At 40.1% G+C, this 25,500-nt stretch overlaps 1 protein-coding gene and 1 non-coding gene across 3 annotated transcripts in view; one reads left to right on the top strand and one right to left on the bottom strand.

Annotated features, from left to right (window-relative positions):
- Nucleotides 1–24,655, bottom strand: part of DIO2 (iodothyronine deiodinase 2) — a 123,440-nt gene extending 98,785 nt beyond the window's left edge. For both annotated transcript variants that reach the window (XM_044924677.2, XM_044924678.2), the window contains exon 1: nucleotides 24,597–24,655. In XM_044924677.2, the coding sequence (XP_044780612.2) occupies nucleotides 24,597–24,612 (16 nt within the window). In that variant the 5' untranslated portion in view covers nucleotides 24,613–24,655. The remainder of the gene's footprint in view (nucleotides 1–24,596) is intronic.
- Nucleotides 23,568–23,639, top strand: TRNAC-GCA. The gene has a single exon. It is a non-coding gene; the product is annotated as a tRNA-Cys (tRNA).
- Nucleotides 24,656–25,500: the final 845 nt, after the last annotated feature.

Raw genomic sequence — 25,500 nt, 5'->3', positions numbered from 1 at the left:
ATGTTGAGCTTTAAGCCAAACTTTTCACTCTCCTCTTTCACTTTCATCAAGAGGCTCTTTCATTCTTCTTCGCTTTCTGCCATAATGGTGGTGTCATCTGCATATCTGAGGTTATTGATATTTCTCCCGGCAATCTTGATTCCAGCTTGTGCTTCTTCCAGCCCAGCTTTTCTCATGATGTACTCTGCATATAAGCTAAATAAGCAGGATGACAATATACAGCCTTGACGTACTCCTTTCCCGATTTGGAACCAGTCTGTTGTTCCATGTCCACTTCTAACTGTTGCTTCGTGATCTGCATACAGGTTTCTCAAGAGGCAGGCCAAGCGGTCTGGTATTCCCATTTTTTTAAGAATTTTCCGCAGTTTGTCTTGATCCACACAGTCAAAGGCTTTGGCATAGTCAATAAAGCAGAAATAGATGTTTTTCTGGAACTCTCTTGCTTTTTTGATGTGCCAACGGATGTTGGCTATTTGATCTCTGGTTCCTCTGCCTTTCCTAAATCCAGCTTGAACATCTGGAATTTCACGGTTCACTTACTATTGAAGCCTGGCTTGGAGGATTTTGAGCATTACTTTACTATCATGTGAGATGAGTGCAATTGTGCGCTAGTTTGAGCATTCTTTGGCATTCATGTATAGCCCAATATAAATATTTACATTAATGTTGTGCACAAGCGTTTTCCTGTTATTGCTATATCAATACAAAAAGTTTATAGCACTTTATTTCATAAAAAACACATACATTATCACGGTTGATTTTTGACAGTCACGGCTTAAGAGGAAAGCAGGGCAGGAATTATTTCCCCTGGGTTACAAGGTGGCTGAAGTTGCCTATATTGCAAGGGAGACAATGAATGAAATCAATTTTTCCCATGCTCTACTAGAGAGAAAAAATAGGGAGGGAGGGAAGGAAAGGAAAAGAAGACAATTTAATCTTTAAATGAAATGAAAATCTAATAAGAGAGAATTTTTTAATGTTTTATTATATTAACATCTACTTTTAATTCTACCCTGTTATAAAAAGATACATTATCATCTCTGATTCAAGAGTTATTTGAGAAGTTAATAGGGCAAGTATCTGTCCTTAAGGACTGAAAAAAATAACAGGTGGGCCAGAAATTCTCCTCAGTTCCATTCTAAGCCCATAATTAATATTCATAAAGAATTTATGAGTACTTTAATAGAGTCTTTGAAAAAGTTCAATTTCTCAATCATTGAGAAAGCCTACTATTCTGAGAGGTTCTAAGGAAATTCAATGATAAACAGGATGTCTATAAGAACCAGTATTTCCTGTGGCTGTCTCTGAGAGTATATATTAAGGGACTTTTTCTGGCATATCTCTATCTCCAAATCATGCAAAATGACAGGCTGGATGAAGCACAAGCTGGAATCAAGATTGCCGGGAGAAATATCAATAACCTCAGATATGCAGATGACACTACTCTTATAGCAGAAAGTGAAGAGGAACTAAAGAGTCTCTTGATGAAAGTGAAAGAGGAGAGTGAAAAAGTTGGCTTAAAGCTCAACATTCAGAAAACCTCATGGCATCCAGTCCCATCACTTCATGGCAAATACATGGGGAAACAATGGAAACAGTGAGAGACTTTATTTGGGAGGGGGGGGGGCTCCAAAATCACTGCAGATGGTAACTGCAACCATGATATTAGAAGATGCTTGCTCCTTGGAAGAAAACCTATGACCAACCTAGACAACATATTAAAAAGCAGAGACATTACTTTGCCGACAAAGATCTGTCTAGTCAAAGCTATGGCTTTTCCTATAGTCATGTATGAATGTGAGAGTTGGACTATAAAGAAGGCTGAGAACCAAAGAATTGGTGCTTTTGAACTGTGGTATTGGAGAAGACTCTTGAGAGCCCCTTGGACTGCAAGGAGATCCAACCAGTCCATCCTAAATGAAATCAGTCCTGAATATTCATTGCAAGGACTGATCTTGAAGCTGAAACTCCAATACTTTGGCCACCTGATTCAAAGAACTGACTGATTGGAAAAGACCCTGATGCTGGAAATGATTGAAGGCAGGAGGAGAAGGGGACAACGGAGGATGAGATAGTTGGATGGCATCACTGACTCGATGCACATGATTTTGAGCAAGCTCTGGGAGTTGGTGATAGACAGGGAAGCCTAGTGTGCTGCAGTCCATGGGGTAACAAAGAGTCAGACATGACTGAGTGACTGAACTGAACTGATCTCCAAATTTCTAAGTAATTAGCATGTATTGGTTTTAGATAGATAGATAGACCAATAAATAAGTAGAAAGAAATGTATTGTAAAGGATATAGTATGGCCTGATTTTTACTAGAATACTCCTCCCATGTGAAATTCCTTTGGAAATGCCCCGCTGAAAGAGAGAAACTCACAGTGACTGACTGGTCACTATGTTCAACTGTTTGCTTAGACAGTTATGAACATTAATCTTATCTATGTCTTGCTACAATTTTGCAAAGAAAATATTATTATTCTCATTTTACAGATTTGCAGACTGATGTTTAGTGAGGCTATATGACTTGCCTTTGTTCAAGGTGGCACACTCTAAGCAGAGTATTCTTTTCATATCATCACAACACCTTCCTTTTAATCCTTAGACAGTAGGCTTGCCCCTTGCTGAGCCTGATTTATGACTAAAAGAGATAATCATGTGACGTCGCTAATAGCTCCATATTTCTTTGCATTTGTAGGTCCAATACACCAAAATGTCAACTCCTATTGAATTATCTCTAGTCCCAATAAACTATTACACTAAATTCATTATATGCAATAAGTTGGTTTGCTTATTAACCAACTTTTCCCATTGGATAAAATGGAAAAAAATGTTAACCATTTGTTTTAAATTGATGTAGTTCAAATAATCACCCTGAGTGTTCCATAATTAATATTGACTATATACCTACATCTACCCTGAAATTTTAATTTGTACATTTCAGATTAGAATCAAAACATGGAATAAACAGAAATGATTCTGTGTGAACCTAGAGAATTTCACTTAATGAAAGACGACTTCTAGAATTATAAATTAATAAAGGGAAAAAGGGGTTTTTTTTGTAATTTTAAGCTTATTTATTTTTTAATTGAAGGATAATGCTTTACAGAATAGTGTGGGTTTCTTAAAGTCAATATTTAGCCAGAAAAAGTTCAGACTGAATTAATATTGATCATCAAAACATTAAAGATTCTAATATCTGGAGAAAGACTAATAATTACAAAAGATAAGTAAATGATTGCTGCTAAGTCACTTCAGTCGTGTCCGACCCTGTGTGATCCCACAGATGGCAGCCACCAGGCTCCCCCGTCCCTGGGATTCTCCAGGCAAGAACAGTGGAGTGGGTTGCCATTTCCTTCTCCAATTCATCCAAGTGAAAAGTGAAAGTGAAGTCACTCAATCGTGTCCAACTCTTAGCGACCCCATGGACTGCAGCCTACCAGGCTCCTCCGCCCATGGGATTTTCCAGGCAAAAGTACTGGAGTGGGGTGCCATTGCCTTCTCCGAAGTAAATGATTAGATCTTTATTAGAAATAAGATAACTTCTAGTCATCAGGAAAATGTCTTTTCTTGGGAAGTGTAAGTGACCAGAATTAGGGACAAGAGCAACTTTGGGGTGTCAATGAAGTTTTGTTTCTTAATCTCAGTACTGGTTACATGATGAAGTTCAGTTTGCATATTTTCTATTTGTATTTTACAATTCAATAAATGTTGCTAGGAAATGAAGATTATGTTTCCAAGTGAGAATTAAAACATCTTGGATGGTTTTTAAATGATAGTTTTTGTCTCTCTGTACTAAAGAGTTTAAAAAAAAAAAAAAGAGTCAAGAAAAGAATTTAGTTATAGTGTACATCTATTCTTTTGCAAAACAAACAAAAACATTTCTTTAAGGGAAAAATCCAAAAGACAAATTCCTCTTAGTTCTTCTATTCCATATATATTCGACCTGGGACAAGAAGAAGTAATATAAGGTTCTCATCCAAAACAGGCCCCCAATTAACTCTACTTTCTTCTACACACATGTGTACACATGCACAAACACAAACACTCCAAACCATGTAAACCATCCCTGAACATAAGCCTCTGTCCTAATCACTTTTGAGTAGGACTCACACATTCACACTTCTAAGGGTTAACTATAGGATAATTTTCATTAGTATCATAGCCAAAACCAAGTTGTAAGGTTAAGCTGATCCATGAAATCCTTACTTTTAAAGTTGACTATTTTAACCTCCAAGTCTATTTAAAGCCTATGAGAAAATAATCAAAAATAGCAAACTTAACTTCAACACAGGCTGGTAGTTCTCAAACACTAGAATTCACTCGGATCATGTGGAACCTGTTGAAAACATCAACTTTCAAACTTTATGTCAGAGATGCTGATTCCGTAGCCAGAGATTGATGCATTCCACAAGTGTGCCAGGTAATTCTGAAGCAGATAATCAAACACCACACCTTGAGAAACACTGCCATTATCAGAACCGCAAATATGAACAAGTCCTAGCCAAACCGCATGGAATTCAGAGAGAGATCATAATCCAAAGCGTATGCATGGACCTGAATAACCAGATGGTTTTCATCCTGGAAATCTAACAATAGGTGATTTAATTCCACGTGAGAGTAAAGCAAGGAAAAAAAAGGCTTTAACAAGACAGGTGATTGCATCATGTTCTCTTAATAAGTCAATTTTTACAAGATGTACCCTGGCTGAAGTTTTATACACTTGTCAACGTTTTTCCAATACTTTCACAAATCCTTGTCCGATGAGACAGCATGGCTTTAAGTGGGGAGAAGGATACAATTTAGTACACTTTATGACACCCTGACCCATGTTTGACTAAGACCTAAAAAAGACTAACCAGCTGGCAAACCCTCCTTTTGGAGTCCATGGAAGTCATGATTCAACCTGTCACAACAAGTATACAAGCCTTGTATCTGGACCGTCATGGGATGTCAGGCATAGGGTGGCTTACTAATTTTTCTGAAACTCAAAGTCTCATGATGCCAGAAAAAGCAGCCACCTTGTTTACTCTTTTTCTTGGGCAATCCTTGTATTATCATTTTGATCGTTAACGTGCTTGGGTTGACAGGAGCCAAAGAAAATTCAAATGCAACCCAGAAACAACAGAAATGTGTCATCCTGGAACAGACATGTGGTCTTGTCCAGCCTAGGCACCTGCTTCTCATGATGAGTAATGCCAGATGTTTCAGGGAAAGATACAAGCCTTTATTACACATCTGCTTTATGCAATTGTGCAACCCTACATCACAAGGGAGTTTTCTTTTTCTGACCCTGGAGTAGCCATCAGTTACAGCCTAATATTTCAAGACATCAGCCCTTGAACTCTTCCCCATCTCCTTACTGCACTCTCTTCTAAAAAAATAAAAAGAAAGCAGAAAGAAAGAATATTTGTTCAATATGTTCAATATCAACTCTAGCCCAAAGCAATTATACTTGTTGACAACCTTCTCTGGCTTCCATTAAGGAGATGGCTGGACATTTGGTGTGAGAGCAGTATGTGTTGGTTATGGTAGGTAAATGAGAACTAGTCCATATTTACTAACAGTTTAGAAATGAAAATTCCTTTCCTGGTAATGCTACAAATCAGTATTAGGAAAATCTTACAGAAGATGTATGGTTAACATACATAAATAACATAATTCAGGTAAAACTACAACAACAAAAAAACTAGTAGCAATTGCATTAATTGTAAATTCTAACAAACTTTCCTGAATTATATACTCCTGAAAAAATTCATCCAGAAGCATTCCCTGGGTTGGGACGATCCCTTGGAGCAGGAAATGGCAACCCCTCCAGCATTCTTGCCTGGAAAATTTCATGGAGGAGCCTGGTGAGCTGCAGTCCATGGGTAGCAAAGAGTCAGACACAACTGAGCAGACACATACACACGTGTAACCACAGTATGCTTTTTCACTTTTTCACAGACATCTATAGAGCATCTTCTCTGTGCTAATTGCTGTGTCAAATGCCAGGAAAACAGTTACGTACTTACCCTTATATAGTCCTGTAGGGGAAATGGATAATTATTAGGAAAAATAAATAATATGATAAACTGAGGTATATGTTCTAAAGGAAAACAACATGGTTATAATACAGAAAAACTGGAAGAACCTAAAGTTCTCAGGTGCATTTTCCCTAAGATGTGATATTTAAACTGAGGCAAAAGAAAGGAAACTAATTATCAATCCTACAGCAGGAGAGGAGTGTTCTGGGTAGAGGAAATAATGTGGGTACATCTTGTGGGTAGAAGTGTGGTGTGTTTTAGGAGCTAAAAGGAGGTTAGTATACCCAGGAGTAGATAGGAATTAGATCTCCAATTACCTTACAGATTATTGTAAGGAGTTTGGGTTTGGGGAAGACATCAAGGACTTAAAGAAATGGGTATGAATGCATATCCATTTTTAAAAGCTCAGGGGACTTCCCTGGTAGTCTAGTGGTTAAGACTTTGCCTTCCAATGCAGAGAGGGCAGGTTCAATCCCTGGTCAGGAAGCTAAGATCCCACAGACCTCATAGCCAAAAAACCAAAATATAACACAGAAGCAATACTGTAGCAAATCCTATAAAGACATTTAAAGTGGTCCACATCAAAAAATAATTTCAAAAAGAAAACAACGACATAAAACTTTAAAAAGTTAAAATAAAAACCCATATGGTGAAGTCTATAAGAACAATGACTCTCTAACTTTAAACACAAAGATCTGGGTATTTTATCCAAATGCAGATTCTGATTCTCTAAAGCAAGGCATGAAATTCTGCATTTATAATAAACTCCTGGATGACAGTCTGATCTGAAAGATAGTGGTCCTCAGACGACACTCTGAAGAGCATAATATGAGAAAACTTTTGCAATAGTTCAGACTCTCGCCTCTTCCAAAATGGTGGCTTGAGCTAGGACAGAAAATGTGGTAATAGAGGAAATTTGACCAACCTGAGAAATATTTGGGTGTTAGAACTAACAGATTCTAACATGTATTCTAGCATGCCTCTGAACATTACAGCAGAGGCTGTATTAGGAAGACCTCTGAAACCAAAATTTCTGAAAGTTTAAGAGGATCCTGGAGTTGTTCTCTCAACACTGGGTATGGAGGCAGATAACAGCTGAAGCTAGAAGGCAGAGGTAGAAACGTTCAAATGACTAGGGTAGCTTGTGGTGGGATGAGGGTTGAAGGTGGTGTGGGGGACAGCGACATTGCCTGGGGCTCGATTTGCCTGACGGCCAGAGTTTCCAGCAGTATGTCAGTAAAAGCAGACCACAATGCACAGGAGAGGACCTTGAGCCACAAAGTCAGAGCTTCAGGTCTTAGTTCTGCCACATTTTATCTCTGTGTCCCTGGAAAAAAAATAACAATTCACTAGTCTCTTATACCTGTTTCCTCATCTAATAAAATATGATGTTGTTTCAGTGGTTAAGACTCTCAAATACCAATGCAGGGGGTGCAGGTCTGAATCCTAGTCAGGGAAGTAAGGTCCCACACACCGCAGGGTGTGGCCAAAACAATAATCACAAATGAAAGTAAAATAAAATACCATGTAACATGATCGTGCGTATGGAAACATTTAGTATTGGGCCTACCTTAAGAAGGTGTGAATAAACAGCAATCCAATTACACTTAAGGCATCTTAATGGGGGACCATTTTTTGTTGCTTTTGAAGCTGTAAAAATCATCTGTGTAACTATAAAAGGGAGTGATTTCACATCCTGGAGTGTGTCCCCATGCAACCCATGTTATTTCTGCTTCTGCTAAAGATGCTTCCTCTTTCATTTATTTATGTTTATTTGGAGGATAATTGCTTTACAATATTGGGTTAGTTTCTGCCATATATCTACATGAATCAGCCATATAAAGATGCTTTCTGACAATAAATTTAGAAAGACTTTTCTTACTTAGAAGCAATAGATGAGTATCACCTTTAAATTCAACAATGGTCCATGTAGCAAATGCTATCAATTCAAAGGTAACTTACAATTACATATAATGTTAGATTAATACAGAATATATGGAGCTTATCTAGTCCCTTCCCCACACCTGAGAGAACACTTCAAAGATGGCAGAGTCCTATCTTATCTAAACTCTTAGAAGAGTTGGGCAAAACCTAGGTAGGCTACTTCAAGGTTTCATTAAAACGGCCATCAGGATATTTCTCTTGATGATTTGATATCAGTCTTCTGCTGTTTGTTTCTTATATTACTTGTACTAAGAATGAGCCTTGCTGGCTTTATCTTCCCTGATTCAGTTTAGAGTCATTCCTCTTTTCTGTCCTCTCAGAGGGAATGGGGAGAAGGCAATGGTACCACACTCCAGTACCCTTGCCTGGAACATCCCATGGACAGAGGAGCCTGGTAGGCTGCAGTCCATGGAGTCGCTAAGAGTCGGACACGACTGAGCGACTTCACTTTCACTTTTCACTTTCATGCATTGGAGAAGGAAATGGCAACCCACTCCAGTGTTCTTGCCTGGAGAGTCCCGGGGATGGGGGAGCCTGGTGGGCTGCCATCTGTGGGGTCACACAGAGTCGGACACAACTGGAGCAACTTGGCGGCAGCAGCAGCAGCAGAGGGAATGGAAACAGTTCTTTAATTCTATAACTCAGGTGTATGAAGTTAGGCTGACTTCAATCAAGCCTCTTTTGTAATTAACAGCAAATATTTGCATACAAAGTTCCAGAAGTTCCCGAAGCTATTTGATTCCAAAGTGGGTAAAACACAACCCCTGTGAATGTACTCTGCATCGTTCATTCATAATGGTTATAGTTTTCCCAGTGATACAAAGTCAAACTCAGCCTTTCAAACTTACAAACTCAAAACACTGATCTTCTTTATAATCTTAAAAGTCATGGGTTTATAGCTTTCTCAAGATAGGGAAGAAATTATAGAGCATGTTTCATATAGCCCTGGGAGTTTTACCTGAACACTATACCTGAAATGAACAACCAGGATCTTCTTCCAAAACACGCTGCATCTACCACAGTCATGGTAATAGATGTAGTCTCTCTGAGTCGGTCTCTCTCCATTCCCTCTCTCTCTCCTACCCACCAAATAATCCTCAAATTCCAAAAGAGGGTTTCTAAAATTTCTCTAAGCAATCCAGTCTAATATAAAAGATGCAATAATTTTGGTCACTGTTAGTGTGCACACTCTCTTGGGCAATATGTAGGACCATGCCCAAAATGTCACGTGTAACCCCAGGCTTTTATGACAGCTGTTCAGAAAACACTTCTGAGTAAGTCAAGTCCTCAGCTCCCAGGTGGCTCAGTGGTAAAGAATCCACCTACCAATACAGGAGGTGCAGGTTCGATCCCTGGTCAGGAAGAGCCCCTGAAGCAGGAAATGGCAACCTACTCCAGTATTCTTGCCTGAAAAATCCCATGGACAAAGGAGCCTGGTCGGCTACGGTCCATGGGGTCACAAAAGAGTCAGACACAGCTGAGTGACCAAACAACAACAAGTCCTCAACTGCCCAGAATCCCTCAAACTCAGAGGAAGTGTGCAGGCATTTTTCACCCCTGCAGAGATGATCGCTGTCCTTTTCAGTTCACAGCCAGGCCACACAATCCGGGAACTGAATGTTCCAGACACACAAATTATCAGAATTCTACAAAATAGTCCTTTCCTCCACCTGATCTCATGATAAATAATGCCAAGTATTTGGGTTTCAGAGGTGAAAAATCTTTCAAAAGACATGAGAGTTAGGCATTTATCTTTCAGCTATACCTCTGCAAGGGCCTGATTAGATCCCCCCTGCTTCCAATTCAGCCCATTAAATCCATCCCACCCACTGACCCCAGAGAGAGGTGCCTAAGGTGCGAATTTGATCAAAGTATTTGGGCAATTGGTGAGCTTGAACTTAACACATCAAACCCATTGATGTTCTTGTCTGACTCCCTCACTCACCTGTAAAACCTTGAAAGCAGGGAACAAATCATCATATTTATCTCATTAATCCTACAAGCTAATACTAGGTATGATGTTTAATAGACACTCCCTAAATGCTTGCCAGATGAGTAGCCAGTAGTTTTTCAGAATCACAGGTTCCCAAAAATGGAGATCCAGAAAGGAAGTGGAGAAAACACACGGAGTGACAAAGAAGCCAGACTACAGATCTTCTGTTCAAATCTTCTTATTCCCCATCACAGTTAGAGCAATAGCTGAAATAAATACTTTATATCACAAACTCTTGCTGCATCCAGAATTTCTGAGATCACATCACGCCCCAAGTGACACACAGGGAAATCATATTTCACATCAACATATTATTAAAATAAAACTGGGCTCTAGGATTTAAGTACAGGCATGCAATGAGGTTTTCTGAACACAGGTTCACTAAAATAGATGAGCGCAGCAATGATATCTCAATACCCAATGATGCCTCCCTGTGCCCACCACACACACACACACACACACACACACACACAAACACACACATACACATGCACAAATTTTTTAACACTGCACATCTTACTCAGATACAGAAGGTACAGCTTACTCACCTTTAACTGCCTTTCCTCCTCAGCTCCCCCAACTGTATTATAATCATAGTCATTACTGCCATAATGATAGTAATAATGCTTTGTGCTCCTACAGCACTTCTCAGATGCTCTCAAGGCATGACTGCATCATGACTGTAAAAATTAAGAATGTTCGCCTCTTCTGGAGTCAGTGTTTATAACAAGGGCGGGAGCTCACAGACCTACCTGACACCTACAAGTCAAAATTATTATAAGGAGGCTTGCACAGAGTTGTCTCTTTTATTTAGCTAGGAAAGGGTGATTTTCTAACACTGGTCCAGGCACATCTCCAGAGGGACCCATCAAAGAAGAAAGACCTATTTCTTACCCAATGCTCGCTGACCCCGTGGAATACATTTTATCCTGACAAGGGGGAAGGGGAGATTTTAATGCTTCCGTGGTTTAAATCCACAAAGTGTCTTTGAAGTCAGCACAACAAATTGACCCTCTGGCCTGTCTAGGCTTGATCTCTCTAGCTTCAAGCTACACATTCTGTACAGCTCAAACTTCTCCTCATCCTCACTTCAGGCAATGCTTTCACAGCTTCCCCAGTATTTCCCTGCAAGGACTATACGGCCGTTGGTACAATTATCTTCCCATAATTCCAGGGAATCACTTAGGAGACTATAGAAAACAGAAGGGGCTTGATTCGCCCTCATGGTTGGGGAAGACAGAGCAGAGACACTTCTGTGAGAAGGGCCCCAAGTCACGAGGCTGAAATATTCCTGCTCCACTCTAGACTAGAAATCCACTTTATCTGCTCTTCTAGAATATATTCAATACTTACCACAGGCCTGTGAAGCACCAGCATAGGGCAAAGCCCTGGAAACAATAATATGTAGAGATGTAGAGATATGTAGAGATGAGTCCCTGAGGAACTCATCGTCTTTTTTCTCTAATTTAATTAATTTATTTATTTTAATTGGAGGCTAATTACTTTACAATATTGTAGTGGTTTTTGCCATACATTGGCATGAATCTGCCACAGGCGCACATGTGTCCCCCATCCTGAAACCCCCTCCCACCTTCCTCCCCATCCCATCCCTCTGGGTCATCCCAGTGTACCAGCCCTGAGCACCCTGTCTCATGCATCAAACCTGGACTGGTGATCTATTTCACATAGAACTCATCTTCTTTGTAAGCTAGAGATTGTGAGAGGAGATAACTGGTCTCCTTGCTTCCAAGTGACTGCCCCCAAGAAGGTTAGTCTTTGTGTGGCAGAAGAAAGATAAATACTCTACCATGTATAAAATGGCTAGCTAGTAGGAACCTGCTCAGAGAAGGCGATGGCACCCCACTCCAGTACTCTTGCCTGGAAAATCCTATGGATGGAGGAGCCTGGTGGGCTGAAGTCCATGGGGTCGCAAAGAGTCAGACATGACTGAAGCGACGCAGCAGCAGCAGCAGCAGGAACCTGCTATTGAGAGCAGGGAGCTCAGCTCAGTGCTCTGTGACGACCTGAGGGCTGGAATGGGACAGGGGTATGGCAGGGAGATCCAAGAGGAAGGGGATGTATGTGTATATATAGTTGACCCACTTTGTTGTACAGCAGAAGCTAACACAACATTGTAAAACAATATTCCAGTAAATAAATGCAAATCGAATAATATTGCCCACTTGCTAAAAAGTATTTGCTAACTTCTCACTGCACTTAGAATAGTATCTAAATTCTAACTACATGGGCGTCCCTCACTCTTGCTTCTAGTCTTCTCTCATTCCTATGATCCTTCCACTTAAGGCAAATCACCTTCCTTTCTGCTTCTCTAAGAACCTAGGCTTGATCCTATCTCAAGGCTTCTGTATATGCTGCTCACCTTCTTCTCAGACCCTCCCGCATATCAGCCTTCATCTCATTCAGCTCTCTCCTCCTGTGTCAACTCCTTGACCACTTCCTTTAGGTTCGATCTTAGCCGAAAGGCCAAGAAGTAATTGACCATGTCCTTTAAAATGACCTCCCCTAGAGTTTGGGGGAGAATGGATGCATGTATATGTATAACTGAATCCCTTTGCTATCCATCTGAAGCTACACAACACTGTTCACTGGCTATAATCCAATATAAAATTAAAAGTCAAACAAAATAAATAAAATGACCTCCTCAATCTGTGCTGGTTCATCTCTCTATTTTTCTTCACCATATTTATCTTTATCTGACATATGGTTATCTGGTTAATTGATCACTGTTGAGCTTCTCCACCAGAATGTAATCTTCAAACAGGCAGAGGTTTTGTGTTATCACTGTAACGCAAGCACCTAGAATAACACTTGGCAAATAGCATCTGGTAGATAAACATTTGCTAATAGATAAATAAATAGCAAAGAGACTTTCAAATCCACACTTCACCTAATAATATGAAAAAGTACAAGTGTTAGTCACTCAGTTGTGTCCGGTTCTTTGTGACACCATGAACTGCAGCCCTCCAGGCTCCTCTGTCCTTGGAATTCTCCAGGCAAGAATACTGCAGTGGTAGCCATTCCTTTCTTCAGGGGATCTTCCTGATCTAGGGATACTATCATAGGGTAACCTATTTGCTCTCAGTACCCTTTAAGGTCTTGAAGACAGAAAAATGGAAAGGAGTGAGTTTTTACCCGGTTAAGCCTAGATATTGACAACAAGTAATATTTATGGCCTGAGCCATTCTCTTCCACCCAGAACCTCAGGTCTTTCTCTCCTTTGCACATGGGCATTATAATCATGATTTCATGGCTGAAGATTGGTTGTCTAGTCACTAGGAAGCATCCTATTTCCCTGGCGTCGGCTTGATGAATTTTCATATCCCAAGAAAGTTCCCCCATGGTAGAGATAACAGGAACTGAATTATTATCACAGACCCTCATGTCTCTTTTGTTAACCTCCAGGGGTCAAATTTTTGTGTCCTGCTTCCTAACAGGGGATTTCAAACTATTAAAACAAGTTCGTGCAACCAAACAGCTATTTGGTTGAATTCACCGGTAGTTCGAATGGATATCTAAAAACATACACAATTCTTCTCTGTGCAAGATGTTAATGGGCAAAATGTAAGGGCCCCAAAACTCAAGCCGACAGGAATGAACTCACAAATTGTGAGATAGGACAAATTGGTGCTTTCAAAACTCTGATGGGTTCAAATGAATCTTGGCACATAAAGTAAACAACTCATTCATAACTGTCTCTAATTTTGGATGAAGCTGGCTCCCCAAAGGGGTCGCTTCCTTCCTCCAACCTCAGTGCCTAATAAGGATATTGGTTCTCATCGCCAGCAGGCGCCACTGTGCACATTCTGGCCTGTGAGAAGAAGGGTGGATAGCACAGTCTTTCTACCGCTTTTTCTGTGCTAACAATCATTTAACAGTTGGTGGGTCTCATCAGTTGACTATAACACTAACTCAGAAAATGTAGTTTCCAATCACACAGAACAAGCCTTGTTCTCTCAGCAGTGTTTCAAGACATCATCTGTTTTTCTAAAAGCTGAGATAAAACGCTGCATGTCTCACCAAAGCGTTTAGTAAAAGTTGTGATATTGGTTTTCGTTTGAGACTGTATTGGGCTGAGCTAAAGGGAATATCAAAAACTGCCTTTCTATTTTTAAAACAAAAATGACTACAGAGCTGTGTAGCCACACTACTATCTGTTCACCTATCCATCTGTTCCTCAAATGTGCACTGAACTTCAAGTTCCATGCTAGAACTGAAACTTTAAGTATTAATAAGAGAGGATCCTTGCCCTGAATCAATTATCTACCTTAAATCAGAGTTTCTGTCTTAAGAAATAAATTCTAGGTTCAAACATGCATAGTCTATATAACTTTGCATGCTTGTGTGCTAAGTCACTTCGGATGTATCTGACTCTGTGCAAACCTATGGACTGCATCTTGCAGACTCCTCTGTCCACGGAATTCTCCAAGCAAGTATACTGGAGTGGGTTGCCATGCCCTCCTCCGGGAGATCTTAGTGACCCAGGGACTGAACCTGTGCCTCTTACATCTAACCTGCATTGACAGGCAGGTTCTTTACCACTAGCACCACCTAGGAATTCCCCTATATAACTTTACCCCTATTGTATGTGGGCTGAGTTACTCACTCATGTCCAACTCTTTGTGACCCCATGGACTGTAGCCCACCTGGCTCCTCTGTCCATAGGGATTCTCCAGGCAAGAATACTGGAGTGGGTTGCCATACCCTCCCCCCGGGGATCTCCCTGCCCAGGGATCAAACCCAGGTCTTGTGCATTTCAGGCAGATTCTTTACCATCTGAGCCACCAGGGAAGCCCCTATTAATTTATCTTTTATAACTCTGTACCAAGTGAAGTGAAGTGAAGTGAAGTTGCTCAGTCGTGTCCGACTCTTTGCAACCCCGTAGACTGTAGCCCACCAGGCTCCTCCGTCCATGGGATTCTCCAGGCAAGAATACTGGAGTGGGTTGCCATTTCCTTCTCCAAACTCTGTACCAAACATTTAGTTAAATCCACACTATTATATCTGTGATGTCAGAGTTCTCCTGTTTCCTTAATTGATTACTCACGGCCATTAATTTACAAAGTACTTTCACATAGAGTATTTTATTTAACTTTCACAACTACCTATGAGGTAGCTGCCACAACAACCCTCATTTTGGAGAAGAAGGATAAGCAGAACCTCTGGAGAAGGAAAGGTCACACATGGTCCTCAGGGCAGAAATGGATGTTTCTGGCTCCACATCATTGCTCTGGGGCTTCCAGCTGTCTAACCTAACATATCCTTCTACTCTTCTTTGGTTGCATACTCAGTTGACAAATATTTAGTAAGCATCAGCTATGTACAATATAAATTTTGCTAGGCAGGAGTAGTTAATCCTTGCCAACTTGGTCAATTTCTTCAGTTCTGAAACTGATTAAGAAAAGTTGTTCATCCCTGCACTCCTTGAATCTAGAACTAGTCTCCTCTACAACTTCTATCCAAATGCTAAAAAGTATCCCATGGAATCTGACCACTCACATATATGCACATCTCAACCCCATAGTGAAAGTCAAAGCTTGGAATATGACCACTCACGTATATGCCCATCTCAACCGCAGAGTGAAAGTCAAAGCTTTTCCCCATTACTCCTATCAGTTTTTAAAGTCTCTCCTTATTTTACATAGTAGTTTTAAGCCATACCATTTTCCCCATCGCCCAAATCTAGAGAGGAAAGTAAGTGGATTAGAGGAGAAAGGGTTACGCAATGATGCATTTCTTTGGTGGGATTTGAGAAGCACCAGTGGATTGCACAGAGTCAGATACAACTGAAGCGACTTAGCAGCAGCAGCAGCAGCAGTCGATGAGAAGCTAGATGCTCTGGGGCCCATGGCACATACAGGTGGGAGGTCATGAATAGGAGGCCATCTATATGACTCCACCAAAGACCAGGTTACAGAGCTCTTCAATATCCCAGGGGGATAGTTCTGCAATTTTTACCACTTTTAACCAGAGTCATTGCCTCATTACCTTTATCTCCCATGTTTAGTTTGTTGAGTTACTTTAAACCTAGTTCAGAAAGATGACCTTTAAGATAGAAAATATGCAAAATTAAAAGCAGATGCTTCAAAGTACTGGGGTCATGTCTGGGCCTGGAAATGGAAACAGGGACAGCAGGTTTTTATATTCTCTTGAGCAAATCCCAGGACATTCTTTAAAATGAAGCAGTCAAAAAATATAAATATTTCCATTAGTCAAATGATACCAAACCAATGTTTGTCAAATCAGTGACTATGAGAACTCCTCTAAGTGGAAATATTTATAAGAAGAGTGAGGCAATCACTGTTACCAAGAATTTTTGTGAGACTCGCACAAAAATTTCTCTCTCATTTTCAAGACAGATATCTTATGGCATAGAAAGATAAAGAAAACAAGACAAAAACTAAAGGTAACAGGGTCTGAGAGGCAAAGGGTAGGAAAGGTGAAAAGAAATGAGGAGAGAAGGGAATGGTATAAAATAGAACAAATTTTGAAATCACATGGGCATCAGTTTAAATTCTGGCTTTTGCTTTGTTGCTGCTATTACTTGTAGATAAATGTGAACATTAAATAAGATATTGAATAAAAAAGGCAGTATGGTGTTGGATAAAGTGGACTCTCAATAAAGAATGATAGTAATGATTATTGGGAAAGACCCTGATGATGGGAAAGATTGACAGCAAAATGAGAAGGGGGCAACAGAGGATGAAACGGTTAGACAGCATCAACTCAACGGACATGAGTTCGAGCAAATTCCTAGAGATGGTGAGGGAAAGAGGAGCCTGGTGTGCCACAGTCAAGGGATCGCAGAGTCAGACATGACTTAGCAACTGAACAACAACAACAATAATGATTAATGTCATTTATTTTAGAGCAAAAGATTGAAGAAAGAAAAGGAGAGATCTTCTCACAATAAAATTCTCAAAATCACTATCTGAAAATACATATATACCTGATATTTGGAATCTTTCAAATTGACTACTAACTGGACTACTCTAATAATTCTATACTGTATGGGAAGAAGCGTGGAACTACTCAAAATAAAAACTAAAAGAAAAAATTTAAACGCAAGTGTAATTCTCAATCCTGGATGTATATAAGAATCACTAATGGAGCTTTAAATCAAATCCCTAGGCCTCATCTCTAAAGATTAGTTTTCAGTAGGTTTTGGGTAGGGCTCAGACACCTGAGGGAAAAGGCAATGGCACCCCACTCCAGTGTTCTTGCTTGGAGAATCCCATGGATGGAGAAGCCTGGTAGGCTGCAGTCCATGGGGTCGAACAGAGTCGGACATGACTAAAGTGACTTAGCAGCAGCAGCAGCAGCAGCAGCAGCAGCAGACACCTGAAATTTTTTTTTTTTTTTTTCAGTTCAAAAGGTATTCAAATGCCCAGACAAGGTTGGGAATTGCTGCTATAAACACTAAATAAATTTGGCATTCTGGGACTATAAGCCTCCAGCTCACCACTACCCTAAGTAAATGTAGAACACCAATAGGGAAATGAAAATAAATACACATTCAACATAGCAACTTTCTTTATGAGGTTACAAACTGCAATTACAAGATCTTTTATTTCCTGCATCCATTTACTCAAACCTCCTTTATGTTTGTACCCATCTGAAAAACTAAAACGTGCTCTGTAAGAAAGACTATGGAAACATGATAAACCTCGAGAACGTTTTGCATGTTTTAACCAATCCTTTCTGTGTCTATATGATGGCATTTACAATTTAATGACTTCTACTTCAGTTGTGTGGTGAAGCACTCCCCTGAGAATGGGAGGTGACCGTAGGCAGCATATCATGTTCTCGGAAGTCATGGCTGGTAAAATTACATGACGTAGCACTTTGCGTCAATTTACTTGGCGACCTCTGCCTGCACAAGCATTGATTGGTTTCTGAGGTATGAATTGCTTCACTTCAGAGTAGGTCCCAGGAAAAGTAAAACAATCAAACAAGAGTTTCTTTTTGAATCAAGGTTAAATGGCTTTATGATCCCAAGTATCAACAGAAGAAACTTCACTGTTCACCAATGCTTTTGAAGTGCACTTTTCATTGAAGTTTACAAGTTTGATTGTTTAAGACACCAACTCTTCTACCATTGCAAAAGAGAAATAATTTAAAACACAAAATTTTGTTCTTACATCACAGTTAACCATTTTGTAAAGCTTTGTCAGCAAATCACAAAGGAGAGTATAATGCATTTGTTTTTAAACACAAAAAAATAGTTCCAAATCAATTTTTACACGAAATGCCAGAAACTTGGGAAAACATATTCAGTGGGCCAAGAAAACAAAAAGTGGATGGTGATGAGAGTCTTCCTTCTCTTTCATCGGGTTTCACTTAGCTTAGGTCAGTCATGCAATTGCAGATAAACAAACAAAGGAACTTACATTTAAACACAGGACATTCCTGACACAACTTCTCAGCACAGAGAGGGCCTCTCAGCACCCCCCTGCCTCCTGGAACCACCAGCTGCTCCTCAGCGCTTGGGGAGCAAGTTGTGAAGAACACTAGTGACTTATAATTAAAGTGAAGAAATTCCATTCAGATGTAATCATAAAGGGAAATGACAGAGACACAAAAGGGATGAAGAAATTAAATTAAAAAAATTAGGTCCACTAAACCCTTAAAGGCCTGAATTGACCCCAGATTATAAGAAAAACAGATTGGCCTTTAAAAAGTACTATTTTGACAGGAAAGCCACATTAATTGAGATGAATTCTGAGAAATGAAGGCCATGTTGGTAAGGATGAATAGCCATTTTAAGAGCTTACCAATGTAGATAAGTTGTTGGAAAAATAAGGGCGACAGCTCATTAATCCCCTAATTATTTACCTTCTTTCGAACACTGGGGGCTTTTGTAGATGTTTCCAACATTTTGAGGAACTCTGAATATTATGTTTCTTTTAAACATTTAGATATGATGGAAATTTCCATTTGATCATTTCTTTCTATTCCATGGCTCACCAGGCCACCAGCTTGCTTGAAGGCTTAGTCTCTCTGGCTCCCTCCACCCTCACCTTCCCTCTCTCTTCTCCGTCTCTCCTTCGAATAAAGAAAAATGGTCCGATGTCTTTTTCACTATGTTCTCAAGATGTCTAAATAGAATCACGCCTCCTGAAAGAGATTAATCTTTCATTAAAATAGTCCTTCACAGACTTTTGAACCTGAAAGGAAATTACAGAAACATGCCAGCCCCCATGGGCATTGTGATTCAGGCAAGGGTGCCACCCAAAATATTTGCACGGGCTGTGAGCTGAATTTGAGTTGAATGGGTACAGTGTGGATATATGGCAAAAGAGTGGCCTGAAGTGGAAAGGAGAGAAGAAAATGATGTACCAATGATTCTTGCACTGTTTGCTTGCAAATTTACCAAGGTATTGGCCTACTCTAGGCAGCAGACATCAGGAATGCTTCAATCAATTTTTATATTCCGAGACCTAAGTGACTGCCCCTAAATTAACTTGAATCACTAGGGGGTAACTTTATATCACAAACAGCTAGCTCTATGGTTTTGAATACATAGGACCCTAAGTCAATACAGTTAATGCATATGTGTTCAACAGATTCCATCAGCTAAGATTTGAGAACATCATGGTTATAAGGCTTGCTATTCCAGAACCAACATGAAATAATACAAATCACGTGAATTGAAGAGCTTCAGAGACCCCATTTTAGACCCTATTTCACTACAGACCATGTGACTTTGAAAATAACAATAACTAACATTCACTTTTTAAATTCACTCATTTGAAAAAACCGTGATGCTAAGAAAGATTAAAGGCAGGAGGGGAAGGGGACAGCAGAGGATGAGATGGCTGGATGGCATCACCGACTAATGGACATGAGTTTGAGTAAGCTCTGGGAGTTAGTAATGGACAGGGAAGCCTGGCGAGCTGCAGTTCATGGGGTCGCAAAGAGTCGGACATGACTAAGCTACAGAACTGAACTGAACTGAACATTCACTGAGAATTCAGTATTTGCCAGGCACTGTTCTGAGCACCTGATATATATTAGATGACATTTTTTACATAATGTTGTTGTTTAGTCACTAAGTCATGTCCAACTCTTTAATGACCTCATGGATTGTAGCCAGCCTTGCTCTCCTGTCCATGGGATTTCCCAGGCAAGAATACTGGAGTGGGTTGCCATTTCCTTCTCCAGGGGATATTCCCAACCCAGGGATCAAACCCATGTCTCCTGCATTGGTGGGTGGATGTTTTACCACTAAGCTACCAGGGAAGCCCATTCTATATAATGCATCCATGAATTAGAAATTATTATTATTAATTTTGAAACAGAAATATAGAGTGGTCTAATGGAGAAGGAAATGGCAACCCACTCCTGTATTCTTGCCTGGAGAATCCCATGGACAGAGGAGCCTGGCAGGCTACAGTCCATGGGGTCACAAGAGCCGGACACAACTTAGTGACTAAACCACCACAATGGCTTATTAGTGATGAAGTCAGTATTTGAACTCATGGCCTTAGCTCTTCAGCCATGCTCTTAACCTCTATATGGTAACATTCTTCAACATTAGATAATTTTTCTGTCTGAGTCTCAGTTTTCTAATTTGTGAGAATAAAACACTTGTGATGTAAATGAAATAACACATAAAATGGCCTTAACTTTTAAAGAGTGGTATCCTTTAGGGGCTTCCCTCATAGCTCAGCTGGTAAAGAATCCGCCTGCAATGCAGGAGACCCTGGTTCGATCCCTGGGTTGGGAAGATCCCCTGGAGAAGGGAAAGGCTACCCACTCTAGTATTCTGGCCTGGAGAATTCCATAGACTCTGTAGTCCATGGGGTTGCGAAGCGTTGGACACAACTGAGCAACTCTCACTTCACTTCACCCTTCAAGAAACTTCTAATTCCAGTCAGGATACAGCAATATAGACCAGATTTATCTTTCTGTCTTAAACAACACGAAAACGCATTGAGGCGTGGCGGGAATGTGAGACAATGATATTCAAACATCTGACAACTGGCACCACAGGACTGAGGTCTCTGAGAGAAATGAAACAAATGAAGTGAGCCCTATAATTGCCCTCATGTACTTCCCTAAGAGTTTCTAGGCTTTGGAACAACAACAAAAAAAAGGAACCCAAATAGGACCAAAGGTCTTTCTGAATTAAGGAGACAGAGTTTATAATTCAAGGAGGTGAAAGAAGATAGAATTAGTGAGCCACAGTATGGACAGGGAGTTGCACAGAGAAAGATTTCCAGAGATCTGAAGGAGGAGAGTCCTTCACATTCTGACTATTGATGAGCATGTACATGAGAGGAAGCTACCCAAAGCCAGGGAAAGGAGACGTGGAACATTGTCTAAAACTCATACAGGGCTGACAATAGTTCTAATCTAACCACACTGAGTAGAAAGGCTCTCTAATACATGCAGAATTAAGTGGGGTTCTCAGTATGGCCTTTTCTTAGAAGTGGGGCTAAATTAGTATTAAAGGCTGACTTGGGGTCTGCCCCAATGAACCTAAAAAGCAAGACTCAAAAGAATCATACTGATTCCAAATAATTTAACTACCGCTCAGAAAAAAGTCAAAGACTATTTAAAAGATAAAACAAAACTCAGCCCCCAAGCACGTAAAATTCACAATGCTGGCAACCTGTAGAAAATTACCAGGCATGCACAAAGAATAACAAATAAGATAAACCCAAACAGATCCACACCAAGACATATCATAATTAAAATGACAAAAGTTAAAGAGAAAATTCCAAAGGTAGCAGGAGAAAAATAGTGTCACATGCAATAGAACGCTCACAAGGCTACCAGCTCATTCCTCTGCAGAAACTCTGTAGACCAGAAAAGAATGTCATGGTATATTTAAAAAGCTGAAAGGGAATAACCCACAACCTAGATACTCTACCCAGCAAGTTTATCATTTAGAATTAAAGGGGAGACAAAGACCTTCTCAGACATACAAAAACTAAAACGGTTCATTAAGACTAAGGCAATCCTAAAAAAGTCAGAGTCTTCTTCAAGTGGAAAACAGAAGGCTGTAAGGAGAAGTATCTATAGGAAAGGATAAATGCCACTAGCAAAGGGAAATATACAGTAAAGGCTAAGGACTGACTACTTAAATAAGCTAGGACAAAGATTGAAAGATAAGAAACTTGTAAAATAAAGTATAACTACAATAATCAGTAGGATAAACAACAGTTAGACACTGACATGGAACAATGGACTGGTTCCAAATTGGGAAAAGAGTACATCAAGGCTGTATATTGTCACTCTGCTTATTTAACTTATATGCAGAGTACAGCATGTGAAATGCCAGGCTGGATGAAGCACAAGCCAGAATCAAAACTGCCAGGAGAAATACCAATAATGTCAGATACACAGATGACAACAACCTTATGGCAGAAAGTGAAGAGGAACTAAAGAGCCTCTTGATGAAGGTGAAAGAGGAGAGTGAAAAAGCTGGTATACTCAACATTCAAAAAACTAACATCATGGCATCTGGTCCCATTACTTCATGGCAAATAGTTGGGGAAACAATGGAAACACTGACAGACTTTATTTTATTGGGCTCCAAAATCACTGCAGATTGTTACTGCAGCCATGAAATTAAAAGACACTTGATTTTTGGAAGAAAAGCTATCACTAACCTATACGACATATTCAAAAGCAGAGATATTACTTTGCCAACAGATGTCCGTCTAGTCAAAGCTATGGTTTCTCCAGTAGTCATGTATGGATATGAGAGTTGGACTATAAAGAAGGCTGAGAACCAAAGAATTGGTGCTTTTGAACCGTGGTGTTGGAGAAGACTCTTGAGAGTCACTTGGACAGCAAGGAGATCAAAACAGTCAGTTCTAAAAGAAATCAATCCTGAATATTCATTGGAAGGACTGACACTGAAGCTGAAACTCCAATACTTTGGCCACCTGATGCAAAGAACTAACTCCTTAGAAAAGACCCTGATGCTGGGAAAGATTGAAGGCAGGAGGAGAAGGGGACGACAGAGGATGAGATGGTTGGATGGCATCACCAACGTGATGGACATGAGTTTGAGCAAGCTCTGGGAGTTGATGATGGACAGGGAAGCCTGACGTGCTGCAGTCCATGGGGTCACAAAGAGTCAGACATGACTGAGCGACTGAAAAACAAAACTTGAAGATGTAAAATATAATATCAAAGATACAAAGAGTGAGGGAATAGAATAAAAAATGTACACACATTTTAAAATGTGTTTTAAATTAAATGACTGCTTGTTTAAAACAATTAGATATAGTTTTTAGGTCAACATATGAAACTCCAATACTTTGGCCACCTGATGTGAAGAGCTGACTCATTTGAAAAGACCCTGATGCTGGGAAAGATTGAAGGTGGGAGGAGAAGGGGACGACAGAGGATGAGATGGTTGGATGGCATCACTGACTCAATGGACATGGGTTTGAGTGGACTCTGGGAGTTGGTGATGGACAGGGAGGCCTGGCGTGCTGCGGTTCATGGGGTTGCAAAGAGTCGGACACGACTGAGTGACTGAACTGAACTGATACAAACCCTACAGTAAGCACAAATTGAAAACCTACAATTCATGAGGGAACATAAGCATATCCCTAAAGAAAATCCCTGGTGGCTCAGACGGTAAAGTGTCTGCCTGCAATGCAGGAGACCCAGGTTCAATTCCTGGGTTGGGAAGATCCCCTGGAGAAGGAAATGGCAATCCACTCCAGCACTCTTGCCTGGAAAATCCCATGGACGGAGGAGCTTGATAAGCTACAGTCCATGGGGTCGCAAAGAGTCGGACATGACTGAGCGACTTCACTCACTCACAAGGAAAGAGGTTAAAAGAAGAGAATACAGGAAAGAACTACAAAACAAAGCAAAACTGGAAAAAAGGCAATAAAATGGCAATAAGTACATACTTTCAATAATAACTTTAAATTCCAGTGGACTAAATGCCCCAAAAGACATAGGGTTGCTGATTCAGAAATAAATGCTAACATAGACTAAAAGTGAAGGGGTGGAAAAATGTATTTCATGCAAATGAAAATGACAAGAAAGTGGGGGTAGCAATACTTATATCAGACAAAACTGATTTTAAAATGAAGTCTATAACAGAAGAAAAAGAAGTACATTATATAATGATAAAAGGATAAATACAAGAAGATATTACACTCATTAGTATATATGGACTCAATACAGAAACACCTAAATATACAAAGCAAATATTAACAACATAAAAGAAAAAATTGACCATAATAGGAGGGGATTCTAACACTACATACATCAATAGACAGATCATCTGGACAGAAAATCAATAAGGCAACACTAGTCCTAAATGACACAGGACATCAGTTGAACTGAACATCTTCAGAAACTTACAACCCACAATAACATTCTTTTCAAGTGCAGATGGAATATTCTCTGGGACAGATCACAAACTAGGTTAAAAAACAAACTCAACAAATTTAAGGATATGATAGAGAGCATATCAAGCATTTTCTCTCCACCACCACAACACGAAACTACAGATCAATTACAGGAAAAAGTGGTAAAAGCACAAATATATGGAACCTAAACAGCATGCTAGTAAAAAAACAGTGGGTCGGGAAGACAAGATGGTGGAGGAGTAGGTGGACATGGAGTACATACCTCTCCCTGGATGCATTAAGAATATATCTTCAGATGCAGAAGATCTCACAGAGCACCAGCTGAGTACTGGCAGCAGTCCTTGACAACCAGAGAGGAATATATTGCTGTTGTTGTTGTTGTTTTTCAGTTGCTAAGTCATGTCTGACTCATTGCCACACCATGGACTGTAGCACACCATGTTCCTCTGCCCTCCACTATCTCCCAGAGTTTGCTCAAATGAGTTCACTGAGTCAGTGACACTATCCAACCATCTCATCCTCTGTTGTCTCCTTCTCCTTTTGCCTTCAACCTTTCCAAGCATCAGGGTCTTTTCCAATGAATCAGTTATTTGCATCAGGTGGCCAAAGTACTGGAGCTTCAGCATCAGTATTTCCAATGGGTATTCAGGGTTGATTTCCTTTAGGATGGACTAGTTTCATCCCATTCCAGTACAAGGGATTCTTGAGAGTCTTCTCCAACACCACAATTCAAAAGCATTGATTCTTTGGCACTCATCCTTCTTTACGGTCCCACTCTCACAGCCATACAGATCCTTGTCAGCAAAGTGATGCCGCTGTTTTTTAACATATTGTCTAGGTTTCTCATAGCTTTCCTTCCAAAGAGCAAGCATCTTATAATTTCACGGCTGCAGTCACCATTCAGAGTGACAGCGGGATGCAAAAAAATAAAGTTTGTCACTGTTTCCATTGTTGTCCCTTCTATTTGCCATGAAGTGATGGGACATTGGACTGGAAGAAGCACAAGCTGGAATCAAGATTGCCGGGAGAAATATCAATAACCTCAGATATGCAGATGACACCACCCTTATGGCAGAAAGTGAAGAGGAACTCAAAAGACTCTTGATGAAAGTGAAAACGGAGAGTGAAAAAGTTGGCTTAAAGCTCAACATTCAGAAAACGAAGAT

Source organism: Bubalus bubalis, chromosome 11 (genome assembly GCF_019923935.1).
Source record: "Bubalus bubalis isolate 160015118507 breed Murrah chromosome 11, NDDB_SH_1, whole genome shotgun sequence".
Lineage (NCBI taxonomy): Eukaryota > Metazoa > Chordata > Mammalia > Artiodactyla > Bovidae > Bubalus > Bubalus bubalis.
The sequence above is the reverse complement of the archived record's forward strand: the minus strand, read 5'-3'. Positions and strand labels throughout refer to the sequence as shown.